Below are 21,248 nucleotides of genomic sequence, written 5' to 3'. Positions count from 1 at the left end.
TTGGAATAAATTCCAATATTTGCTGGCGGAGACTTGTGCTCCGAGGAGCACTTTTTCTACAGTAGTTACCACTACTACTACTACTTGTGAGGGCATCAACACTTCCCTCCTCACAGCATAACCTTAAGCCCTGGCTCTATTCATGTCATGAACAACATAGTGTTATCACACATTATGTAGCTTGTGACACAGGGTTCACAGTGTAGTAGGCACTACTTTGTGTTAACACGCACCCCATCACTCTGCTGTACGTGCCGTTCATGGAGTTCCCATATACTGCTCTTGAGTTTCTTTGGTTCCTGTATGAAGGCTATACAGTTGTGGAGCTCTGCCTTGAACCGGCCAACATAGGCCTCTGTGTCCTTCACCTGAGCAGAGAAAGGGACACACACATGAATAGTTATAAAACATATTGTATGAGTATTGTAGGCCTCCATGTCCTTCACATGATTACAGTGAATACAGAACAGCATGTAAGAAGCTATTCATGTGGATCCGCATATATATTACATAGGGACATTAGACGGTGCATATTCACTACTGCTGCTTTTCAGCAGTTAAGAAAAAAGAGCCATCATGTTATGGAGTAAGCCAGAACTCATTGATAGCTTAAAGCAAAACAAACTTGTAATCATGGGTAATTATCAGCTCTATTTGTCACTGGTGTCATTGTCTCCACCATTGTCTATAACAGGCTGATTAGTGTTTTTACCTATAACTGTACTGATCTGTGTAAAACCTTTTGTGTAAAACTTTTTATGCGCACTCCCTGGAGGCCAAACAAAAACCTTTGCCCTGCATTTTTCACATCTGTCTTTTATAGCGCCACCAGGAGGCCGACTTATGTAAAAAATATATATATATTAAGCCTTCAGATTTTATCCAAATTTCACGCAAATCGGTACACATGATCTCATGTGATCGATTGAAGATTGACATCTGAAGTTTACAGGAGTGGCCCGTTTTCAACAAAATGCCTTAAATCATGAATGCAGCGTCCGATTGCGGTGGAACTTTACACTCACATTCGCACTACATTGAGGAACAAATGCCACCCTTTTAACATTGACCTATTATAGCGCCATCAGGAGGCCAATTTTTGCGAAACACTTTTTTATATTACTCCTACAAATCTTGTCCAAACATCATGCCAATCGGTACACATTATCTCTATAGTCAGTGATCAAGACGGTTCCGTCCGATTTTTCATATTCCATCCTGATTGGCGAATTCCAAACATTGCTGACCCACAATAACCTACCTGACCTGGAGGAGACCTGTGTTCCAAGGAGCACTTTTTCAAGATTTTCATATTTTACTGTAATGATTCTGTCTCCTGTGCTATGTTTGCTTGTGTCGTATTGAATTGATATGTCTGTTTTGTATTGATACGTATGTCACCACTTTTAACAGCCTGCTCAGGGACTACACATAAAGATTAGCTTTTGGCTAACTCTGGCTCATTTACATGGATGTGAAAACTGAAATGTTGATTAACGTGCACTGTCCGTGGTAAATAAAGAAATAAATAACATAATTTATGATTTATTTAAAATGTAGCTTGTTTAAAAGCTCAATTGAGAATTATATGAAATATATTCTGCCCAAGAGGAAAAGGCTATGTTGTTTAGACTAAGTCATTATGTGGATTAAATTAAACAGTTTATTTTATTTTTTATATTGAAAAAGGATTTGCTTAAAAAGAATGGAGAAGATTTTGATGAGTTTATTGATGGAAGACTATCTAGATAAAGCATGGACCCAAGTTTGTAAAATAGATCGGCTATTTTTGCTACTTTTGCATGACACTAGCCTACGATGAAGTATAAAATAAATAAGTTAAGACCTTTATGGGATTACACATTTTCTATTGACCGTTCCTCATTGTTTCTCATTACTGTCTACAGCAGTGGTTCGCAAAGTGGGGTCTAAATTTGTTAATACAGCATGTAATGACCCCAGAGCACTGTCATTTATTTTTGTATTTTGTGTGAATACAGTACATGTAAGGTATATTGTATTGATGCTTATTTTATGTTTCATGTGAGGCGCTTTTATTTTGTTATTGGATTTGTGTGTCAGTGCTTTTATTTTGAAAGGGATTTTCTGATTTTGATATTGATTTGTTCAGAGAGATGTTTGCAACAGCATTTTTTAACATAAATCTTCTCTTCTGGGGGTCCCTGGCACGAAACATTTTCAGATGGGGGGTCCACGGCCAAAAACATATCAATTTGGGGGTCCTTGACACAAAAACGTTTGAGAACCACTGGTCTACAGAACACTGCCTGCTGCCTGTTGGCCGTCAGAAACTATTCTGGTGCCTAAACCAGACCTCAGGTCACTGAGGTGTTCCGAGACTCTAACGGTGGTGGTGTGTGGAGAACAAGAGATTCTTCTCACCCTCTTCATTTCCTTGCGCATCTCCTTGTCGGTGGTGCTGAGTTTGAGTCGCAGCTCAGACACGGTCAGTTCCAGCTGCGTGTTCTTCTTATGGAAGTCTTCCAGCTCCGCCTCCATCTGACACACAAAACAAACCCATAATCTCATGTCCTGCGTTTGAACTCAAATCATTTGATCTACAGCAGAAGCATCTTTCGTCTCGAACTTGGTTTTTGCACGTCACAGTTCCATCGACTTACGCACTCCATCATTTCCAAAATGTAAAACATACAAAACTATATGTAAAAAGATAAATGTGCTGCATTAGTATTAGTATGACTTAACGGTGTATTTCACTATTGCATTCCTGTAACTTAACCCTAACTCAAATTTGGAGGAATTCAAATTCATATTATTTAAGACTGTTAACCACAGATTGATTGATTGATTGACTTGATCCAATTGACGACTTGATCCATTTTCAACCGAGTCGACACAGAAGTTCTCTGTGAGTGAGCTAGAGCAGTGGTCCACAAGTCTCACGGCAGCTTTTTGACCAAATGTATGAAGGACGACGTCACACAAGGCCACCGACAACAATAGCTCTATCATTTCTCAAGAAGAATATGATTGAATGTGTTATGAAAGCATGCCGCACACTGCTCTTTGACACGTATTGGTTTTGATACAAAGAAAGAGAAGTGGATGAGCATAGGACTAAGGAGAAGGCATTGTTAAAAACAATATAAACGCCTACTCCATATTTTCTACACTCATTTGTGACATTGTCATTTCTACTATTTATATTTATATTGTATTGTATTCTGTTCTGGCCCCACAGTGGTGGAATGAACTCCCCACTGACGTCAGGACAGCAGAGTCACTGCCCATCTTTCACCGCAGGCTGAAAACCCACCTCTTCAGGAAACACTATCCTTCCTCTTCGCCTTGCCTACTTGTTGTTAACTAGTTGTAGGAACTCTATTTTGTCTCATCTGTTTATGAAAGTAGGTAGCTGAGTAGGTTGTTTTAGAAGAGAACGCACTTAATACTTCTGGTGATTAGTAGTTTCGTTCCCCACCTATGTTGAATTTACTTATTGTAAGTCGCTTTGGATCAAAGCGTCTGCTAAATGACCGTAATGTAATGTACAGTATGTAATGCATAATTTATATATCTATTTACATGTATTATGGCTTCTTTCTTTCTTTTTTCTTTCTTTCTTTCTTTCTTGCATGGTAACTATAATTGACCATTATTAATAATGAATACTATAGGCTAACTCATGATATTGTGAATCAAATGCTACTTTCATGTCAGTGCGGTTTTATATTGTCACATTACCACACTACTCTACGTAATTTCTAGGTCATACTAGCAATGTAAAAGGTGAAAACATTGTATTGTGTTCAAAATCAAATCATGGATCCACATGGGAACGGTGTGAGAAGCAATAGAGAATAGAGAATGCTCTCAAAATGCATTCAAAAGCATAGATTTAACCTATACGGGTCGACTTGCTTTCAAACTAACACTGATGGTTGATACTGTACACACACCTCGTGGATCTGCTCCTTGCGCTCTTTGATTTCCTGTTCACGAGGTTCTATCTTCTTCTTGAGCTCGCTGATCTTGTAGTCGAGGACAAATTTGAATTTCTCCAGCTCCTGGTTCCTCTTCTTCAGCTCGTAGATTCTCTGCTCCTGTAGTAATTGGGCATGGAAATAAGGACTAAATCATCGTTAACATTTTTATTACATCTGCTTCTCTTTTCTGGTGTTATTTTTAAAGTAATACTATGCAGGTCCACAAATAACGATTTTTAGCAGCCTCTGCTTGTCATTACCCTCACTGCAGGCCGTTCGTTTATTCCTCCGTTACCCAGAATTCCATTTGTTTTCACCGGAAGACGGAAGTGTTTCAAAAAGCGTTCTTTTAATTGTTTTATACTTTCTGTGGATCGTTTCTCTTAGCCAGTGGAGCTTTAGTTACCGAGAGCTGTGTTTTCTTTTTCTGTTGTTTTTCGATCTTCAAATCCTACAATCTCTTAAAAACAGCGTGAGATTCCTTTTTGTTATTAGCGCGGTAGTTCCTGGCCAAACAGGAAACCGGTGCGGTAGTTCCTGGCCAAACAGGAAACCGGTGCATTAACGTTTCCGTTTTCCGGCCGGATGACGTCATTTTCGTGGGAAAGGCTCACCGAGCCACCTTTTCAATAGAAATTATAATAGAAAAGGCTTTTGGGGGTGAAATTCATGTAGTGGGTGTTGTGAAACATTTGCCACTCACAAAAGATATACAATTTAACTTTAGATTTGTTGAAAAAGTTACCTAGTATTGCTTTAAGCTTTTATTTGACAGCGGAGAGAGACACAGGAAATTCGGAGGAGGAGTGAGGGAATGAGGTATGCGCCATAATCACTTGGCCCTACACCTCTGTTTCTCTCTATAAATTTGTTGCAGTAAGCCCCAGAGGCTGCAAATGTTGATTAGCTCTTCATAGTTATCGCAAAGATCCAAATTTATAGTATATTTTATTTGAGGAGAGAGAGAGAGAGAGAGAGAGAGAGAGATAGAGAGAGAGAGAGAGAGAGAGAGACAGAGAGAGTCAGATGTGGAGTTGTCCACATTACATGCACGATTCGGATGAAAAGCTGACTGGGGAGCAAACATCATACTATGGTTTGTGGATAGCTCCTTCAAACTGGCGTTATAATGACACACTTCACTTTGCTCCACAGTTAACCTGCTAATTGTATGAAAAGGAGCATAAAAAACGCTGAATGCACCAGCTACTACAGCGCTGCAGAATACACGTTTAAATGTAAACGACATGACATCAGTTTGTGACTGCAATTTGTTCTTGTTCGCGGATGACTCGGCTCTGCTGGTCTCAGACAAAGACAAATTGGAGGTTGAAAAGGCCCTTAACTCTGAACTCGGTAAAATCTGCACCTGGCTCGCTGATAACAAACTATCATTACACCTGGGTAAAACTGGATCCATTCTCTTTGGGTCCAAAATAAACCTCTGCAAGGCCGACGGCTTCCCAGTAAAAGTGGGTGACAATGACAAGAAAAGAGGAAATTACCTACCTTTTAGAGGCAAATCTTTCCAGTGAAAAAAGTGGCAACAAAAGTAATAAAAAAACTCAACCAAAGAACACGATTTTTGTACAGCATCTCCTCTCTGGTCAGTAAGAATAGATTGAGGACTGTAGCAGGAGCACTCATCCAATTTCACTTCGACTACGCATGCACTACCATAGCACCACAAAGGCCTTAAGAACAGGGCTCCAGACATCCCAAAATAAACTGGTCAGGCTACTGCTTGGCCTTTCATCTACAACTCATTTAACCCCAGCTCACTTTGCTAGGGTGGGATGGCTCAGGGTAAAGGACAAAGTACAGCAACTTGCAATGGGCCTGGTCTACAAGATACACTACACCACAAAGACACCCATGTACCTGTCAATCTACTTCAAAAACGTCAATGATGTCCACAATCACAACACCAGAGGGAGCTCCACAGATCACGTTCAAGACAGATTTGGCTTGAACGTGCGAACTGTTTACTGTACATACTTTTATTTTCCATTTCTACCCGATACGATGTTTACTGTACATATTTGTATTTTCGATTTCTACCCGTTTATATGATGTTCTTGCATAGTAGTATATATTTATCTGCCATTAAATGTTTCAATGAATTGAGTACAAAGGACCCCAATGGGCTCTTAACAGACCTTGTATTGAACTGTACTTCCCTGTGCTTGTCTTTGCAAACTGTTAATAAAGTATTCAATCAATCAATCAATCAATCAAATCAGACAGACAGACAGACAGACAGAGCCATGATGCGGTGAGCCCACCTTGTCCTGAATAGCCTCATCTCTCTCAGAGATCTCCTTCTTGAGGCCCTGGATGTCCCTCTCCAGGGAGTGGATCAGGTCGTGGAGCTTCTTCTGCTCGTGTTTCAGCTTGACAATGTCAGAGCACCTGTCGTCTATCTCCTTCTGCAAGCTGGCCAGCTGTTGTCACCAGTGGTCCGTCCGCCCGTACGTCCCACCGCACCCACAAACCCGGAAGATTAAAGGGGCAATAGGGTGGGCCATTCAGGGAGAGACACAGAGAGAGAAAGGTCAGTAGGTTATAGGTCAGGGGTTTACAATATTTTCCATGCCCATGACTGATTCTTAACTACTACCAACACAGCGAGCCCACACTGTTTCTTCAGGAACATTATTTTCTAGTTGGGTTCAAATTAGGCCACCCGAGTGTAGTGCTATTTTGGATTTCTGTTTATTTCTTGTGTGAAACCTGAAAAAAATAGCATAACAACAACATACAGCTGCCAAAACCAATATTCAACCACTTTCACAAAGTGAAAACAGCAGATGCACAAGCTGTTGCAAATGTGACACATTGTGAGCTTGTAGATCTGGTATTTTCATCGTGTGACACCATCGAACGATGAAGTATAAAAGTAATCACTTAAATCCTCTAGCCTTACTAAACTAGACCCGAGTTGGCTTTGTACTTGGCTTTTTTCCGCCCACCCCAAACCTATTTGCCAAAAATATATACAGCTCACAACGTGGCGCAAGGTGACGTGTCGTGAGCTTGTAGATCTGCTATTTTTGGCTAATGGTTCCCCCAGAATATGGATGCTAAGTGGTTAGCTGTGAATGGAGCGGAGATCTCTCAGGCATCATCACCTTTTTGGTAATGATGCCCTTCTCCCCACGGAGGTTCAGGTTGGTCTCCTCCTCGGTGTGGAGCCTCTTCTCGTACGCCACACGCATGTCGTGAATCTCTCGGTCGGCGTCCTCCTCCGTCTGCTTCTTGATCTCCTCAAACTCGCGTGTTTGCTGCCTCGCCTCGTCTTGGCCCTGCTCAGTCCAAAGAGGTGCAGCAGATCAGTGGTGGAAAGTAACTAAGCACCTTTACTCAAGTACTATTTTTTGGGCACATACAATTTTGAGGGCGCATTATGCTGTACTTGCCTTTTTCAATGATTTATGCTTCAATTCTACTACATCTCAGAGGCGAATATTGAACTTTTTAACTCCACTACAGTTATTTGAAAAATGTAGTTGCATATTACTTGGTAGATTCAGATTTATTATTATTACAAAACAAAACAAGCAAGCATAAATAAGGCATTCCAACTCCCTGGCAGACCGACCTGTCCCAGGAGCAGCTCTTTGTCCTGCAGCTTGGCTTGATAGAACAGAGTCAGCTCCTCCAGGGTGTGCTCCCGGCTCTCTGCCATGGCTGCCAGCTGCCTCTGGTAGTCGTCCTGCATGTTCTGACTCTTCTGCCGCAGCTCCTGGGTCTTCTCATACTCCAGCAGGAGCTTTTGGTCGTTAGATGACTCTAAGAGATAGATACATAGAGCAGGGGTTCTCAAACTTTTTCATGTCAAGGACCCCCCAAATTGATATATATATTTGGCCACGGACCCCCAACTGAAAATGTTTCCCAGAAGAGAAGATTTGTATTCAAAATTCAAAATGATTCAATGACATAGAGTGAGAGAGAGAGTGTTTGAGAATAAAACCTCACACACGGAAAATAGCAGGCCTACAAGCTGTGAGCTTCAGCTTGTAGGCCTGCTATTTTCGTCACGCGACACCATCCTGCGACAAAGCATGAATCAGGTTTAAGAGGGGTAGGTTTTTAAATATATAAAAATAAGATATATTCATGAAAATGTATGGAACATGTGCATTTTCACACATTTCTTTGGGCAATGTTTTGTTTTGCTTGAAACATGCTGTACTGTATGTGAAATAAACTTTTTTTTGCAATAGAGGTCGTTTTTTTCTTTTCAAGCTGCACAAATTATTGAGTGCAAAAAGGTTTCTCTTGCCTAAATCCCGCATCTCTCTTGAGTGTTTCTCCATTAGGTCTTCGAGGGCTCCATGGTGAGTTATCTCCCGCCTTTCTTTCTCCGTTTTCAGGGACTAGAGTGATCCAACACAAAACATGCATACAAAAGAATGCTTTTATATATATAGGGCCTTTAGGGATTCAATTGTGCAGTAGAGAGACACATGAAACAGGTAGAGAGAAGGGGAGAGACCTGCAGTTAATGGTCTGGCCGGCTCAGGAATTGAACCAGGATCTCACTGTTAGGCAACAACTCAGCTATTGGGTCACCGCAAATGAATGCTTTTAATGACCTCTATTCATCAGAATAGTAATGAATGCTTTTGCAGTTAGTGAAATTGAAAACCAGCAGGTATGCCTATTGAAATCTCCCCCCACAGTTACTGTACCTGAGTGCTTTCGGAGCATGAAACATGACTGAACTGCAAAAAGGCATAGCGGGGGTGGACATGTTCATTATCTGTAGGGCTGTAACTATCGATTCTAGTGTGTAGTTCTTTTTTGGATAATTGTATTTATGAATGAATCATTATAATTATGAAGATTTTTATAATTGACTAAATTGATTAGTCTGATTAACCACTTCAGCACTACTTTGTATATTGCATTACTTTATACATCGTTGTACAACAGTGTCACATAAGAAATAGTGAAAGTGTTGTCTATGTTGCTAACGACTTAAACCCTATATACTTCGTTAACCGGACTCCGGATCTATACTAGGCCACCAAATGTTTCCCCTCTACATCAAATATCTTTGCCAAAAACACCAATCTACAAGCTCAGTGCACCTGATTCTTAGCCTTGAGCGACTCCATCTCCTGGATGAATTTCTCGGAAAGTTCCTTGATCTTCTCCTTGTGGTTCATGTCCTTCAGGCGTAGCTGGTATTCATTCTCCATCCTCAGCTCCTCCACACGTGTCTTCAACTCCAGCATGTTTTGGTTCTGGCAGAGTGACAGACAGACAAACAGACAGACAGATCGAGGAGATAGTTTCAACAAGATGAATCCAGCAGCAAACAGTTAAGGACTTGAATCCCAGGATGCCTATTCTGGTGGGAACATTAAAAATAGCCGATCTCCAACCTCAAAATAAGTCTTTTACGGCCTTATTTTACATTGTTTTAATGATCTGAGGAAATCCTGAGACGGACAGACAGACAGACAGACGGACAGACAGACCTTCTCCTCCAGGTCAGACTTGGTGATGAGGATCTCCTCGGTGTAGACAAGCTCCTTGTCTCTCCGCAGGCTGCGAGCCTCCTTGTCCATGATCTTCCACACCAGCAGGCAGCCGTCTTCAGACACCGTGAGAAGGAACTGGTCGTCAAATGTGATCGCCATCTGGGGGCAAAAAAATTAAATACACCCGGCATGAAGTGAACCACACCATGGCTCATACAGCTGTTGACAAGCGTGTTGGCCATAGAGTATATGTATACAGCCACATTTTATGTGGGGAGCTGGAGCAGGACTTTAAATGAACACTGAGGATTTTACTATGCAGACGCTATTAAGAGTCCCACCTTGGTAATGGGACCACAGTGGGCCTGGTACTCCACCCAGCTCTTCTGGAGAGGTATGGGGTTATTGATGGCCCTGACGGTGCCGCTGGAGGTCCCTGTGAAGATGGCCCTGCCAGAGCGGGACATGGTGATGGTGGTGTGGGCAACCTCGTCCCCAGGAACCTCCCTCACTATCTGTGAATGGAGAATAGTGGGACTGTGTCATTTTCAACCTGTATTATAAGTACATTATGTGCATTATACATGCGGCACGTGTACTACACGTGCAGTACATGCGTTACGTGCCCGGTATGTTTGTTGACTTTCACTACTGTGCTGAAGTCAGTTGTGTCAGTGTGTTGTTAATGTATGGCCAATGACATGAACTTCAGCTTGAGTTCCTCTAATAGAGAGGAACTGAACGTAGGTTTAAATTCTCAAACAATTAGAACATTTTCAAAATGTATTGTATGAGCTCACAACGTGTCACATTGCGACACGTTGTGAGCTTGTAGATCAGCTATTTTTGCTATTTGCGATAGGACAAAGTATATAGGGGCTTAAGTGGTTAATGAACACTAATCAGGGAGCATTCTGAATGACTGGGAGAGGTAAAGCCTTTAGCGTCTTCAATAGCACTAAATAGGGGACAGATAAGGGACACATCCTCGGCCCACCTGACAGTCGTGGATCTCCTTCAGGGTGAGGTCCGTCCCCACGGCGAAGATGCTCTTGGCGTCCGAAGACACGGCCACGCCCGTGTAGCTGCAGGTCTTGAGGACGCTCTCCGACTCACGCTTGCCGCTCAGGGTGTTCCACTCATACACGGCGCCGTCCATGCCGCACGACACCAGGCGGCTGTCGTCCAGGCTCCACACCACAGACCGCACCTGCCGGCCAACGGCACAAGCAACCATGGGTTCAGTGGCACTGTCTGATAGTCTACAATAGTAGTTCTCAAGCTTGGGTCTCGGGACGCCCAGGGGTCCTCGAGAGGGTTCCAGAGGACCCTCAGAAAAATGAGGAACAATTTAAGCACTTTTAACCCTATTTAATACTTCAGCAATTAGAAAATAGCCGATCAAGCTTATGTTCGAAACATTTTGAAATTAAGTTCATAAATTAGAACAGCGTGTAGAGCAGCTGTTTTTGGAAGAAAAGAATATTGAAAAGTTGTTAAAAATGTGGAATCGTTTTTTACATTTTTAACAACACAAATCTTCTCTTATGGAGGTCCCTGGCAAAGAAGTATTTTCAGATGTGGGTCCGTGGAAAAATACATATGAATTTGTGAGTCCTTGACATGAAGATGTTTGACATGAGAATCACTGGTCTACACACAAAGCAGGTTGTAATGGTCATAAGATTACAAGAAGGTGTATGATGCTACAGCTCTCTAACTTTTTAATCTGGTAAAAGCTGAACAACTGCTGAAGCAACCACCCTAGTTTATGCAGCAATAAAACCCCCATTGGGGTATTGCTGCATACATTTTCCATTCTAGTTCAGATATTTATTAAGGCAGAACCAATATGTTTTCCTTGCTTTCAATCATCAGTCTTGGCTGAATGCATTCTTCACAGCCATTTTAGTTCCGTTTAAGCTTTAGATTATAATCAACTTGGGTATTGAGCTTTTCAGAGCCACGGTGGTGCAGCTGTCTGCCTGAGCAACCAACTGTTGAGTGAACTATTATTTTCATTATCTGTGTTTCATGAACTCTTGCAGTGTAATTATTATGTCTTTCAGCTGGGTTCTTTTGCTATATTTTTACGACTTGCATCCTCATTTTGGGCATGTCATTATAGGTATCGCATTAAGTTATCGCTATTCGCCGTACAACTAATTATATGGCCTTGTCAGATTCTACAGTATGTGTACACATGTGAATGCTCACCTTCCCATTATGGCCCTTCAGATTGAGGATGTTCATGAAGGTGGTGACAGAGTAGATGTGGATGACATTTCCATTGACAGCGGCAAACATGTGACCACCATGACTAAAAGCACACTGGAGGAGAGATGGAAAAAACACAAAGGGTGTTGAAAATGTATACTATGTATTCTCATGGCAGTCCCCAAGCCCCCAAAGTGAGTGAGTCAGTGAGTGAGTGACTGAGTGGGAGGCAGAGAGACAGAGAGTGCATGCGCGTGTGTGTGTGTGTGTGTGTGTGTGTGTGAGTGGGAGACAGAGACAGAGACAGAGAGAGAGAGAGAGAGAGAGAGAGAGAGAGAGAGAGAGAGAGAGAGAGAGAGAGAGAGAGACACACACACACAGACAAAGGGTGAGTGAGACTGCAGTGAGTGAGATTCCAGCATCACACACACACCTCTGGCACTCTTACCTCTCGACAGCCGCGCACAGTGAACTCCTTAAAGGGGTGGATGTCATCAATGAGGAGGTTCATCAGCCTGAGCTTGTCAGAGAAACCCACCAGGATGTGCAGGCCGCTGGGGTGCATAGCCACGCTGTACGCCTCCTCCTGGAACTCTTTATACAGCTCCAACACACTGATCACAAACGCAACATACTGTTGGCCTCTTCCTGGAACTATTTATACAGCTCCAACACACTGATCACAAACACAACTCACAGTAGACCTCAGAGGCGTCATTTGAGGAATACCACTTAAGGCCCATTTCCAAAATAGAAAAAATAGTGGATCTACAAGCTCACAACAGGTCTCAACACAACGAGTTGTGAGCTTGTAGATAAACTATTCTTGCAATTTCTTTGGAGGGTGAGAAGGGGAGAGAAAATGTTTAAACATTTTCGCCTATAATGACCTGCCTAAAATAGGGATGTCAGGTTGAAAGTGGTTAATAAATGTACTGTATGGTATGGACAAGGAAACGCATATCTATAACATGTGTCACATCACATGACACGTAGATGGACGGGCAATGGATTGAGATGCACTCAGTGTTGATCTGAAATCAGATTAATCTGCAAAAGACGTTCAGAGTTGGAGAAAATATGCATAAAATAACTAAATTTGAGTTTAATGTGAACATTAATAGGGCGTGGCAATTGCCATCCCCTGAGACCCCAAATGATGCCCCTGGTGGACCCCTGGATATTTACTCGTCGTGACCCATAAAAATGGGTCCGTGACCCACAAATGGGTCCCTACCAGTGGTAGGAAAAGTACTCACATTTTTTACTAAGTAAAAGTATCAATGTATCAACATTTTCTGTTACAAGTAAAAGTCCGGAATTCAAAATTTACTTGAGTAAAAATAAAAAAGTATTGGTATCAAAATGTGCTTAAAGTACCAAAAGTAGAAAGTAGTACTCATTATGCAGAATGTGTCCCATGTCACAAGTTTTCAAATGTATGTAATGTATTTAAAAAATAGAAGATCTACATTGCGATGCATTGCGAGCTTGTAGATCGGCAATTTTCAAATGGCTGAAATGTATATAGTGCTGAAGTGGGTAATGTATGTTTTGTAATAATAATCAAAATCTACAAAGTAACTTGTAACTAAAGTTTTCAAATCATTGTAGTGGAGTAAAAGTACAATATTTGCCTCTGAGATATAGTGGAGTAGAAGTAAAAGTACTGAATATTGGAAATACTCAAGTAAAGTAAAAAATAACTCAAAATTGTACTTAAGCACAGTACTTGAATAAATGTACTTAGTTACTTTACATCACTGGTCCCGACCCACTGTTTGGGAAACACTGTTCAATGTACCAATAAACCAAAAAGGAGTTTGTGCCGGTTCTTACTTGGTCTCAAAATTCCATATTCGCACAGAGCAGTCTAGTGAGCAGGTGGCGATGAGGGGTTTGCGGATACAGATGGACAAGCCAGTGATGGGCTTGGAGTGGAAGGAGTGGGACAGGAACTCAAAATGTGCTTGCTCCCCCTAGTGGACAATGTTCACAGGTGCATGTCAGGGCAAAAAAAACAATTACTCAGAATTTGCTGAATCTTGGCTAAAGAGACACTTTGATAAGGAGTCAGCTCTAACAAAAACACTGAGCTCAACCAGAAGCCTCAGTTTTGCACACACACCTGACGAAGGAAGGACATAACGAAGAATTAAGGAAGCAAAGATGGAGGGAAATGATGGATGCATGGTACAAAAGGATGGTACAAAGGTGTGGAAATAGTAGCGAAGGAAGCCAACTGAATGACTGAAAGGGGGGGTCTAGTTTAGACCGTTAAGACCGGGAATGCATCTGTGTCCTTCTTAGATTTCTTTGGCTATTCAAAAAATAGCAGATATACAAGCTCATAGAGCTGCATCGAGTGCCGTGCTATGAGCTAGTAGATCTGCTTTTTTTATCGTGAAAATTTGTGCAAATCTTTTAATAAATACCTTTTAAAGCGAACATTTGTGACTCAAATATTTGCTTCTGGGGGTCCCTGGAACAAAATATTTTACAAATGTTCGCTTTGAAAATATATATATTCAAAGATTCACGATTTTTCAAAAATAGCAGATATACAAGCTCATAGCGCGGCACTCGGTGCCGCACTATGAGCTTGTATGTCTGCTATTTTTGGATAGCCAAAGAAATCAAAAAATGACACAGATGCGTTCCCGGTCTTTAATGGATTAGACTATAGTGACATCATCTGGAGACATTTTGCTGTGGTGGTGGAGAGACAGCAGAAGATGTGTGCTGCTGGTGGTGGTGGTTGTTATTATGTATCTTGTGGTTAGTGGTGGCAGACAGTTGCAGGTCTCCTCTACCTTGCTTATCTCGGTGGAGGACAGCGTGACGCTGTAGAGCTGACCTCGCTCTGTGCTGATGGCCAGGGTCTCCTCTGAGGGGCTGACGCACATGGTGGCGACCATCTGGTCCACCGCCCGCCACGGCTCACTGCTGCAAGGGTCCTCTGGGATCTGACACACAGTGGTGGGTGTAGTAACAAAGTTGAGTACAAGTACTTGAGTACTTGTACCTCTCCGTATCTGTACTTAACTTGAGTATTCTTTTTTTTGGAAGCTTAATGACTTTCAATCCACTGCGTTTCAAAGACAAATATTTTACTTTTGATTCCACTACATTCCTAGGAAGGGACCCGTCTGGGACCCAAAATAACAATAGCCTAATAAAAAAACATTATGAATGAACCACCTAAGTTATATTTAAAAAATTGTGAACGCGTCACATTGCGACATGTTGTGAGCTTGCCGATCAGCTATTTTCACTATTTTTGAAATATATATAACAAAAATAGAATTTCTGATTTTTGTTTACTATGGACATTTTCTATATTTCAATGCATTGATATTAAAAAGAAAATGTAATTTGTACTTTTTAATACTTTTATAAAAGCATGTATTCCAGCAGCTACTTTAACTCAAGTAGAAATAAATTGACTCCGTCACCGGGGTGGCAACCGTCACCCGTTGAGTAATATTTTAACCATGAGTATCTTCATACCACTGTTTAAGTCAGTCCTTGGTTCCTCATTAGAAAACAGACTGATATATTTACCCTGATCACTCTGGTCTTTCTGTAGTTGTCCTTATCTTCAGTCTTCTCAAACAGACAGACAGTGCCGGGACCAGCAGAGCAGGCAAAGCCCTTGGAGTAGGACAGGATGGCAGTGACCCGGGGTGCGGCGGCACTGCCCTCCACCTTGGTTTCTGTTATCTTCTTCCTCTCTCTTTGCCTGTGTAGTGAGGTGAGAGATGCATTCCTGTATAACCTTTCACAAGATTGATCCATGCAGTGGTGGAATTAGTACTCACATGTTTTACTTAAGTAAAAGTATCAATACTGCAATGTAGAAATACTCTACCGTTACAAGTAAAAGTCCTGAATTCAAAATTTACTTGAGTAAAAGTTCAAAAGTATTGGCGACGCATTGTGAGGCATTGTGAGCTTGTAGATCAGCTATTTTAAATGGCCGAAATGTATAGGGCTGAAGTGGTTAATGTGTGTTTTGAAATAATAATCAAAATCTACAAGTAACTAGTTTTCAAATGATTGTAGTGGAGTAAAAGTACAATATTTGCCTCTGGGATGTAGTGGAGTAGAAGTAAAAGTACCGAAAACTGGAAATACTCTAGTAAAGTAAACAATACCTCAAAACTGTGCTTAAGTACAGTGCTTGAGTAAATGTACTTAGTTACTTTACACCACTGGATACATGATCGTGACATGACCTGAGTCCCTGACCTGTCAGATTCCTGTGGCTTGCCAGTGACGTCAATCTCCCAGCGCGGGTCACCGGACTCAAACACCAGCAGCCTCCCCGTGTCGGTGCCGGCGATCACCTGCTCCTCCGTCATCCAGGCGTGGCACAGGAAGTTGATGGCGTCCACCTTGGGGAAGTTCCCTTGCTTCAGAGCGCCCTCGGCGTGGCGGAACAACTTGAACACGCCACTGCCGCTCACACAGAACTGAGTGTTGTCATACGGATTGAAGCTGACCTGACATCGATATGATTTAAGTGGTGTATTAATACTTGCAGTATTATTGCCATATTGATATCTCAATTATGTATTTTGTATGTCAATAGTGTTGAATGAAAATAACTCCCGCACATTGTCTTCAAATGCAATTTAAAAGGTTGTAATGGGAATAACAGCGTTTCGGTCTGTTAGACCTTCATCAGGTTATCTTTAAAAGATAACCTGATGAACAAAACAGAACAAAACAGGTTATCTTTACAAGACAGACCGAAACGTTGTTATTCCCATTACAACTTTTTAAATTGCATTTGTGTGGGAGTTATTTTCTTTCAGTACGTCGGGGCCCTCGTTTGGTCTTCCTCTACGCACCTGTTGCCTTCGTAGGTGTGCAAAAAGGAAAATAGATAAGGCTACCATTCACCGTCGTCCTGCGTTCTATCCCTAGCAATAGCTTTCCCCCTCCTAAGTACCTTGGTCTCATACATTGCTGTCATACTCTCAAGTCGTACCCCAGCTATCTTGCTGGATACACCAGGAAACAAAACAAAAAGTTAGTGCACCCTCCACTAAGGATCGATGAAAGAGCACCATTAGACTTTTTTCCACCTTATACTGTCTCAGTCTGAGCATAAAATGCAGCCTCTGCTGACCTTTATTATAGATGGCATCAGTGTTGGAATTCCATGTCAGCTGGGAATCAATCGTTGTACCCAGGTACTTGTATTCCTCTACAGTCACTACCTCATCCCCATCAATGACTATTTGCTGGTGTGCATGAGTAGCCCTACTAGTCCTGAAGGAAGTTACTTGCACCAACCAGTAAACTCATCCACTGTTCTTCGATAGCTTATCTCATCATCCTCAATCAGACCAACAATAGCTGTGTTGTCTGCAAATTTAACAATACAGGTGTTATCTGAGTCACTCCTACAGTCGCTTGTGTACAGAGTGAACAATACCGGTGAGATCACGCTCCCTTGTTGGTCTTAATAGGGAGAGATATAGATATACTTTATTCACCCTGCCATGTTCAACCTATTTCGCTGCTTGTACTTGTATGAGGAAGTGACCAATAAAACCTGTATGATTCTTCATTGACAAGAAAAAAGGTAAAACGATTTTCTTCAATTTATCCCTTAATCTCCCCAATTTAGTCGTTCTGCCAATGAATTCCTCCTCACCCACATTTGCTGTTGTACTCTACTGACTCACCTGCCAGTGAGGAGCCTCCAACGGGAGGACGTAGCACCTGCGTCCTAAACCCTAGACTCTTCGGTGGTGGGCAGGTACTTTACCACTGCACCAGCCAAGAGCAAAAAAAAACTCGCTGTCCTCACAAGCATAGAAATGTGCGTGTGCGTGCGTGTGCGCGCGCGTGTGTGTGTGTGTGTGTGTGTGTGTGTGTGTGTGTGTGTGTGTGTGTGTGTGTGTGTGTGTGTGTGTGCGAGTGCATGCGCGTGCGTGTCCATATGCATCTACAGTGTGAGAGTGTATTCCTGTATGTTTGGAACATAACACCTGCCATCCATACCTGTGTCACAGGACAGATGGAGCTGGTGGTCTTGACTGTTGCCACGACTCTCTGTTTCTCCCACAGCCAGAGGATGAGCGTCCAATCCGGGCCCCCCGCCTGCCCGATCAGGTACTTGGAGTCGGGGGAAAAAGCCATGCACACAAACTCTTCCATGGGAAGGTCACCTCCGCTCAGCACCTTCCTCTTTCTGCCCTGTTCGTGCTGCAGGTCGTACACAGTGATGGTGGCTCTCTCGCCACGCTCGGACACAGCCAGGTAACGCCGGTTGGCGCTGATGGCGAGGGCCTCCATGCCCTGGCTCTTCTCTGTGCCTGGAAAGAACACCATGAAAAACAAAAGCCTCAAACGGATAGCAAAGGAAAAGATTATTCAGCGCACATAAGAGATCTTTTAAATCTTGAGGGATTGAGGTTTGCAAATTGAGGCTATGGGTGTGTGATGGTTGACTCAACATGTAGATATCATATTCATTTCATTACATGCCCCCCCTCCACCCCCACCCCACACACACACACACACACACACACACACACACACACGCGCACACACACACACACACACACACACACGAGGAGACTGTCATTTTCCAATTAGTTATTTCATGCATGAATTTCGTGGATTTCATGGACCTGATGCAACATTACACAGAAGATATTAACATAATCAAAAAATGACTCCTCATACATTAAAAATACATTATCAGTCACCAGAACCATGGGATATGCATTTTCCATTAGTCTAATGTGGTTAACGTGGAGTTTGAAGTTGAATAGGAGGGGCGCATGTCTGATTAAATGAATATTAAGTAGCTACATATTGAATCAAGCTAATCAAAAAACTGCCTCTTGTGCACCCAAAAGGCTGATTAGATGATACCCCAGAAGTGTTTTACAGTGAATACCCCTTTAAACTACAATAGGTGCCGGTGGGGGGGGACTAATAATAATCATCATTGTAAGAATGCCTGATTTGCGGCTGGAAGCAGTACAGAGGCCTTGAGTAGGGTTTAACCCAGAGGTGTATTTATTCATCACCAAAGACAATAATGACACAAATGGACCTACTCTACAGCATCCTTGGTAAGGTGATGATTGGCTCTCCACTCACACCTCTTATCTTATGTTAACTGGCAGCTCTGTACTGCACCATGTCAAGGGGTGTTTTCTATCTAGAACATATACATACATAAATAAACATACAATAAATACATAACCCCACACGTTATATTAAATAACCCCTCTGCCATCCTAACTATGGTCCAGCCCAATTATACTGGAAACACACAACAGGTGCTGTTAAACATTCAATCAACTTAACAATCACACTTACTTCAAAAACTATTGCACTTCTCCACGGCACTCTAAACATTGCACTTAATATTGCATTTGCTCTAAAATGTCAAGGTAATCATTATCTTTCAAAAACTCTGTCATGGTTGCTATAGCAATAGCATAGAGTTGAGGTACAGATGTTTATAGAAAAAGTGTCTATACCTGGAATAAATGTCTGCCATCTCTGGTCGATGTTGTAGCGCACACAGTTGTTCCCACAGGGGAAGACCACCGTTTGCTCGTCGAGGAAACACAGGTTATTGGTCACACCTGCCCGTAAGCCAAAGATGTAGTTGGACTGGGCGAGCACTGTAGCCATCATTCATCTGACAGAGGCAGCAGCAGACTGGGCACAACTATCTGCAGTGGTGGAAAAAGTACTCACATGTTTTTACTCAAGTAAAAGTATCAATACCGCAATGTAGAAATACTCAGTTACAAGTAAAAGTCCGGTATTTAAAATGTACTTGAGTAAAAGGACAAAGGTATTGGCATCAACATTTACTTAAGTACCAAAGGTAAAAGTACTCAATATATTTCCTCAGAGATGTAGTGCAGTAGAAGTAAAAGTATTGAAAATTGGAAATACTCCTAAAGTAAAAACAAATACCTCGCAATTGTACTTAAGTACAGTACATGCACTTAGTTACTTTACACCACTTTGAATTTAATTGAATACTTCATTAGCAGTTTGCAAAGACAAGCACAGGGAAGTACAGTTCAATACAAATTACAAGGTCTGCTTAGAGGATTTTAAACCCAAGAAAGCACTATGGCTTGTTTCCATTGGGGTCCTTTGTACTCAATTCATCGAAAACCACTGCCTATGCCTATGCCTACCGATGCATGAGAAACAAACCTTGTTCACAATTGTGGAGCTCCGATGTAATTAACTGTCATTTGTTCAACTTTTGTCACACGGACTCCATCCATACTGCAGAGTGTTCTTCAGTGTGTACATGGTTACCAAGGTTACAGGAAACCCAGACGATACAATGTCCCAAAATGACCACATGGTGGCAGCAAACAGCTGACTGGAACACTATAATACATACATTATAATTGCACAAATGTATTCAATTATTGATTCCTTAAAAATTAAACAACAAAAGTGCAATAATCATTGCTTAGGCTACCGTTTTTGCAAACTAACTAACCACCAGAAGATTCTCAAAATGTCTAGCCACTTTTTATCGTAATACACCAAGAAATAAAATCATGAATCAATCTTTTCACCCTAACATACCTACTGTCACCATCCATTAAAAATGTTTCTTTCTAAATTGGCCTGAAAAAAAACACCTCTCGGCCGTCTCAGGACTCGGAGACCACAGAGGAAAATGTAAAGAGGTCTACCCATCAAAAGGAGGTGACATGTATTATTGTGGGTTTTGTAATGCTATGTTGATTAATTGAATACATATAGGATATGACCACAATGGAAACAAGTCCCCAGGCCTTAATGTCTGACTGTACCACGTGCTGTTTACATTTCTGACTAATAAAGTATTCAATCAATCAATCAATCAATCAATCAATCAATCAATCAATCAATCAATCAATCAATCAATCAATTAAAAAACTGTCACATTGTCCCAGTCCACACCTGAGTTCACCCTGGCCTGTGCAGCCTGGAGGTTGAAACAACACCGGGGGTTCAACCTGATCATCTGAGGGAACAGCCTGGCTGTCTCACCCACAGCCATGCTGACAACCACAGCGTGGAACGCAGGTCAAAGACCCAGCAGTGCAGCATGAGCAAAGAGATATACAGTAGGTAGTGGTTCTCAACCTTTTCAGGCCGTGACCCCCCAAAATAATCATATTTGAACTGGGGACCCCCCCACCCTGACAAGCACTTGGAGTTGTAGGAGTTGAGGCATTACGTTTAGTTTGACTTGGTTCCACAGATAAGTATTGTGAAAATAGCTGATGTACATGCTCACAACGCCTTGTGTTGCGAGGCATTGTGAACTTGTAGATCAGCTATTTAATCTTTTTTTGCCTCTTTCTTATTTGACTATTTGACCAATGTTTGACCATCTTTTATAGTATAGTTTGTTGATTACTTTTGATGCTGTAATGGTCTTTTTTTCATTTCATTCTTTCTTTTTTGAGGTATTAAAAAGTCTTAAAGGTCCTTAAATTGTCACTTCACTGTCAACTGGGGACCACTGTAGTAGGCTAATCTGTTCTGTGAATGTGAATGGTCTTAC

General features: G+C 41.9%; 1 protein-coding gene across 1 annotated transcript in view; it reads right to left on the bottom strand.

Moving 5' to 3' along the window:
- cfap57 (cilia and flagella associated protein 57) overlaps positions 1–19,354 on the bottom strand; it is a gene marked incomplete at both ends in the record, with an annotated part of 22,820 nt that extends 3,466 nt beyond the window's left edge. The window contains 19 exons of the mRNA XM_084056885.1: positions 234–368; positions 2,404–2,520; positions 3,942–4,085; positions 6,254–6,412; positions 7,100–7,273; positions 7,570–7,760; positions 8,257–8,350; positions 9,068–9,223; positions 9,461–9,622; positions 9,805–9,978; positions 10,461–10,673; positions 11,681–11,794; positions 12,129–12,294; positions 13,520–13,659; positions 14,494–14,646; positions 15,245–15,422; positions 15,932–16,185; positions 17,699–18,012; positions 19,195–19,354. Of these exons, the coding sequence (XP_083913011.1) occupies positions 234–368; positions 2,404–2,520; positions 3,942–4,085; positions 6,254–6,412; positions 7,100–7,273; positions 7,570–7,760; positions 8,257–8,350; positions 9,068–9,223; positions 9,461–9,622; positions 9,805–9,978; positions 10,461–10,673; positions 11,681–11,794; positions 12,129–12,294; positions 13,520–13,659; positions 14,494–14,646; positions 15,245–15,422; positions 15,932–16,185; positions 17,699–18,012; positions 19,195–19,354 (3,198 nt within the window). The remainder of the gene's footprint in view (positions 1–233; positions 369–2,403; positions 2,521–3,941; positions 4,086–6,253; positions 6,413–7,099; positions 7,274–7,569; positions 7,761–8,256; positions 8,351–9,067; positions 9,224–9,460; positions 9,623–9,804; positions 9,979–10,460; positions 10,674–11,680; positions 11,795–12,128; positions 12,295–13,519; positions 13,660–14,493; positions 14,647–15,244; positions 15,423–15,931; positions 16,186–17,698; positions 18,013–19,194) is intronic.
- Positions 19,355–21,248: the final 1,894 nt, after the last annotated feature.

This window comes from Gymnoscopelus microlampas, assembly GCF_963454915.1.
Source record: "Gymnoscopelus microlampas genome assembly, chromosome: 5".
NCBI classification, from domain to species: Eukaryota; Metazoa; Chordata; class Actinopteri; order Myctophiformes; family Myctophidae; genus Gymnoscopelus; species Gymnoscopelus microlampas.
The sequence above is the reverse complement of the archived record's forward strand: the minus strand, read 5'-3'. Positions and strand labels throughout refer to the sequence as shown.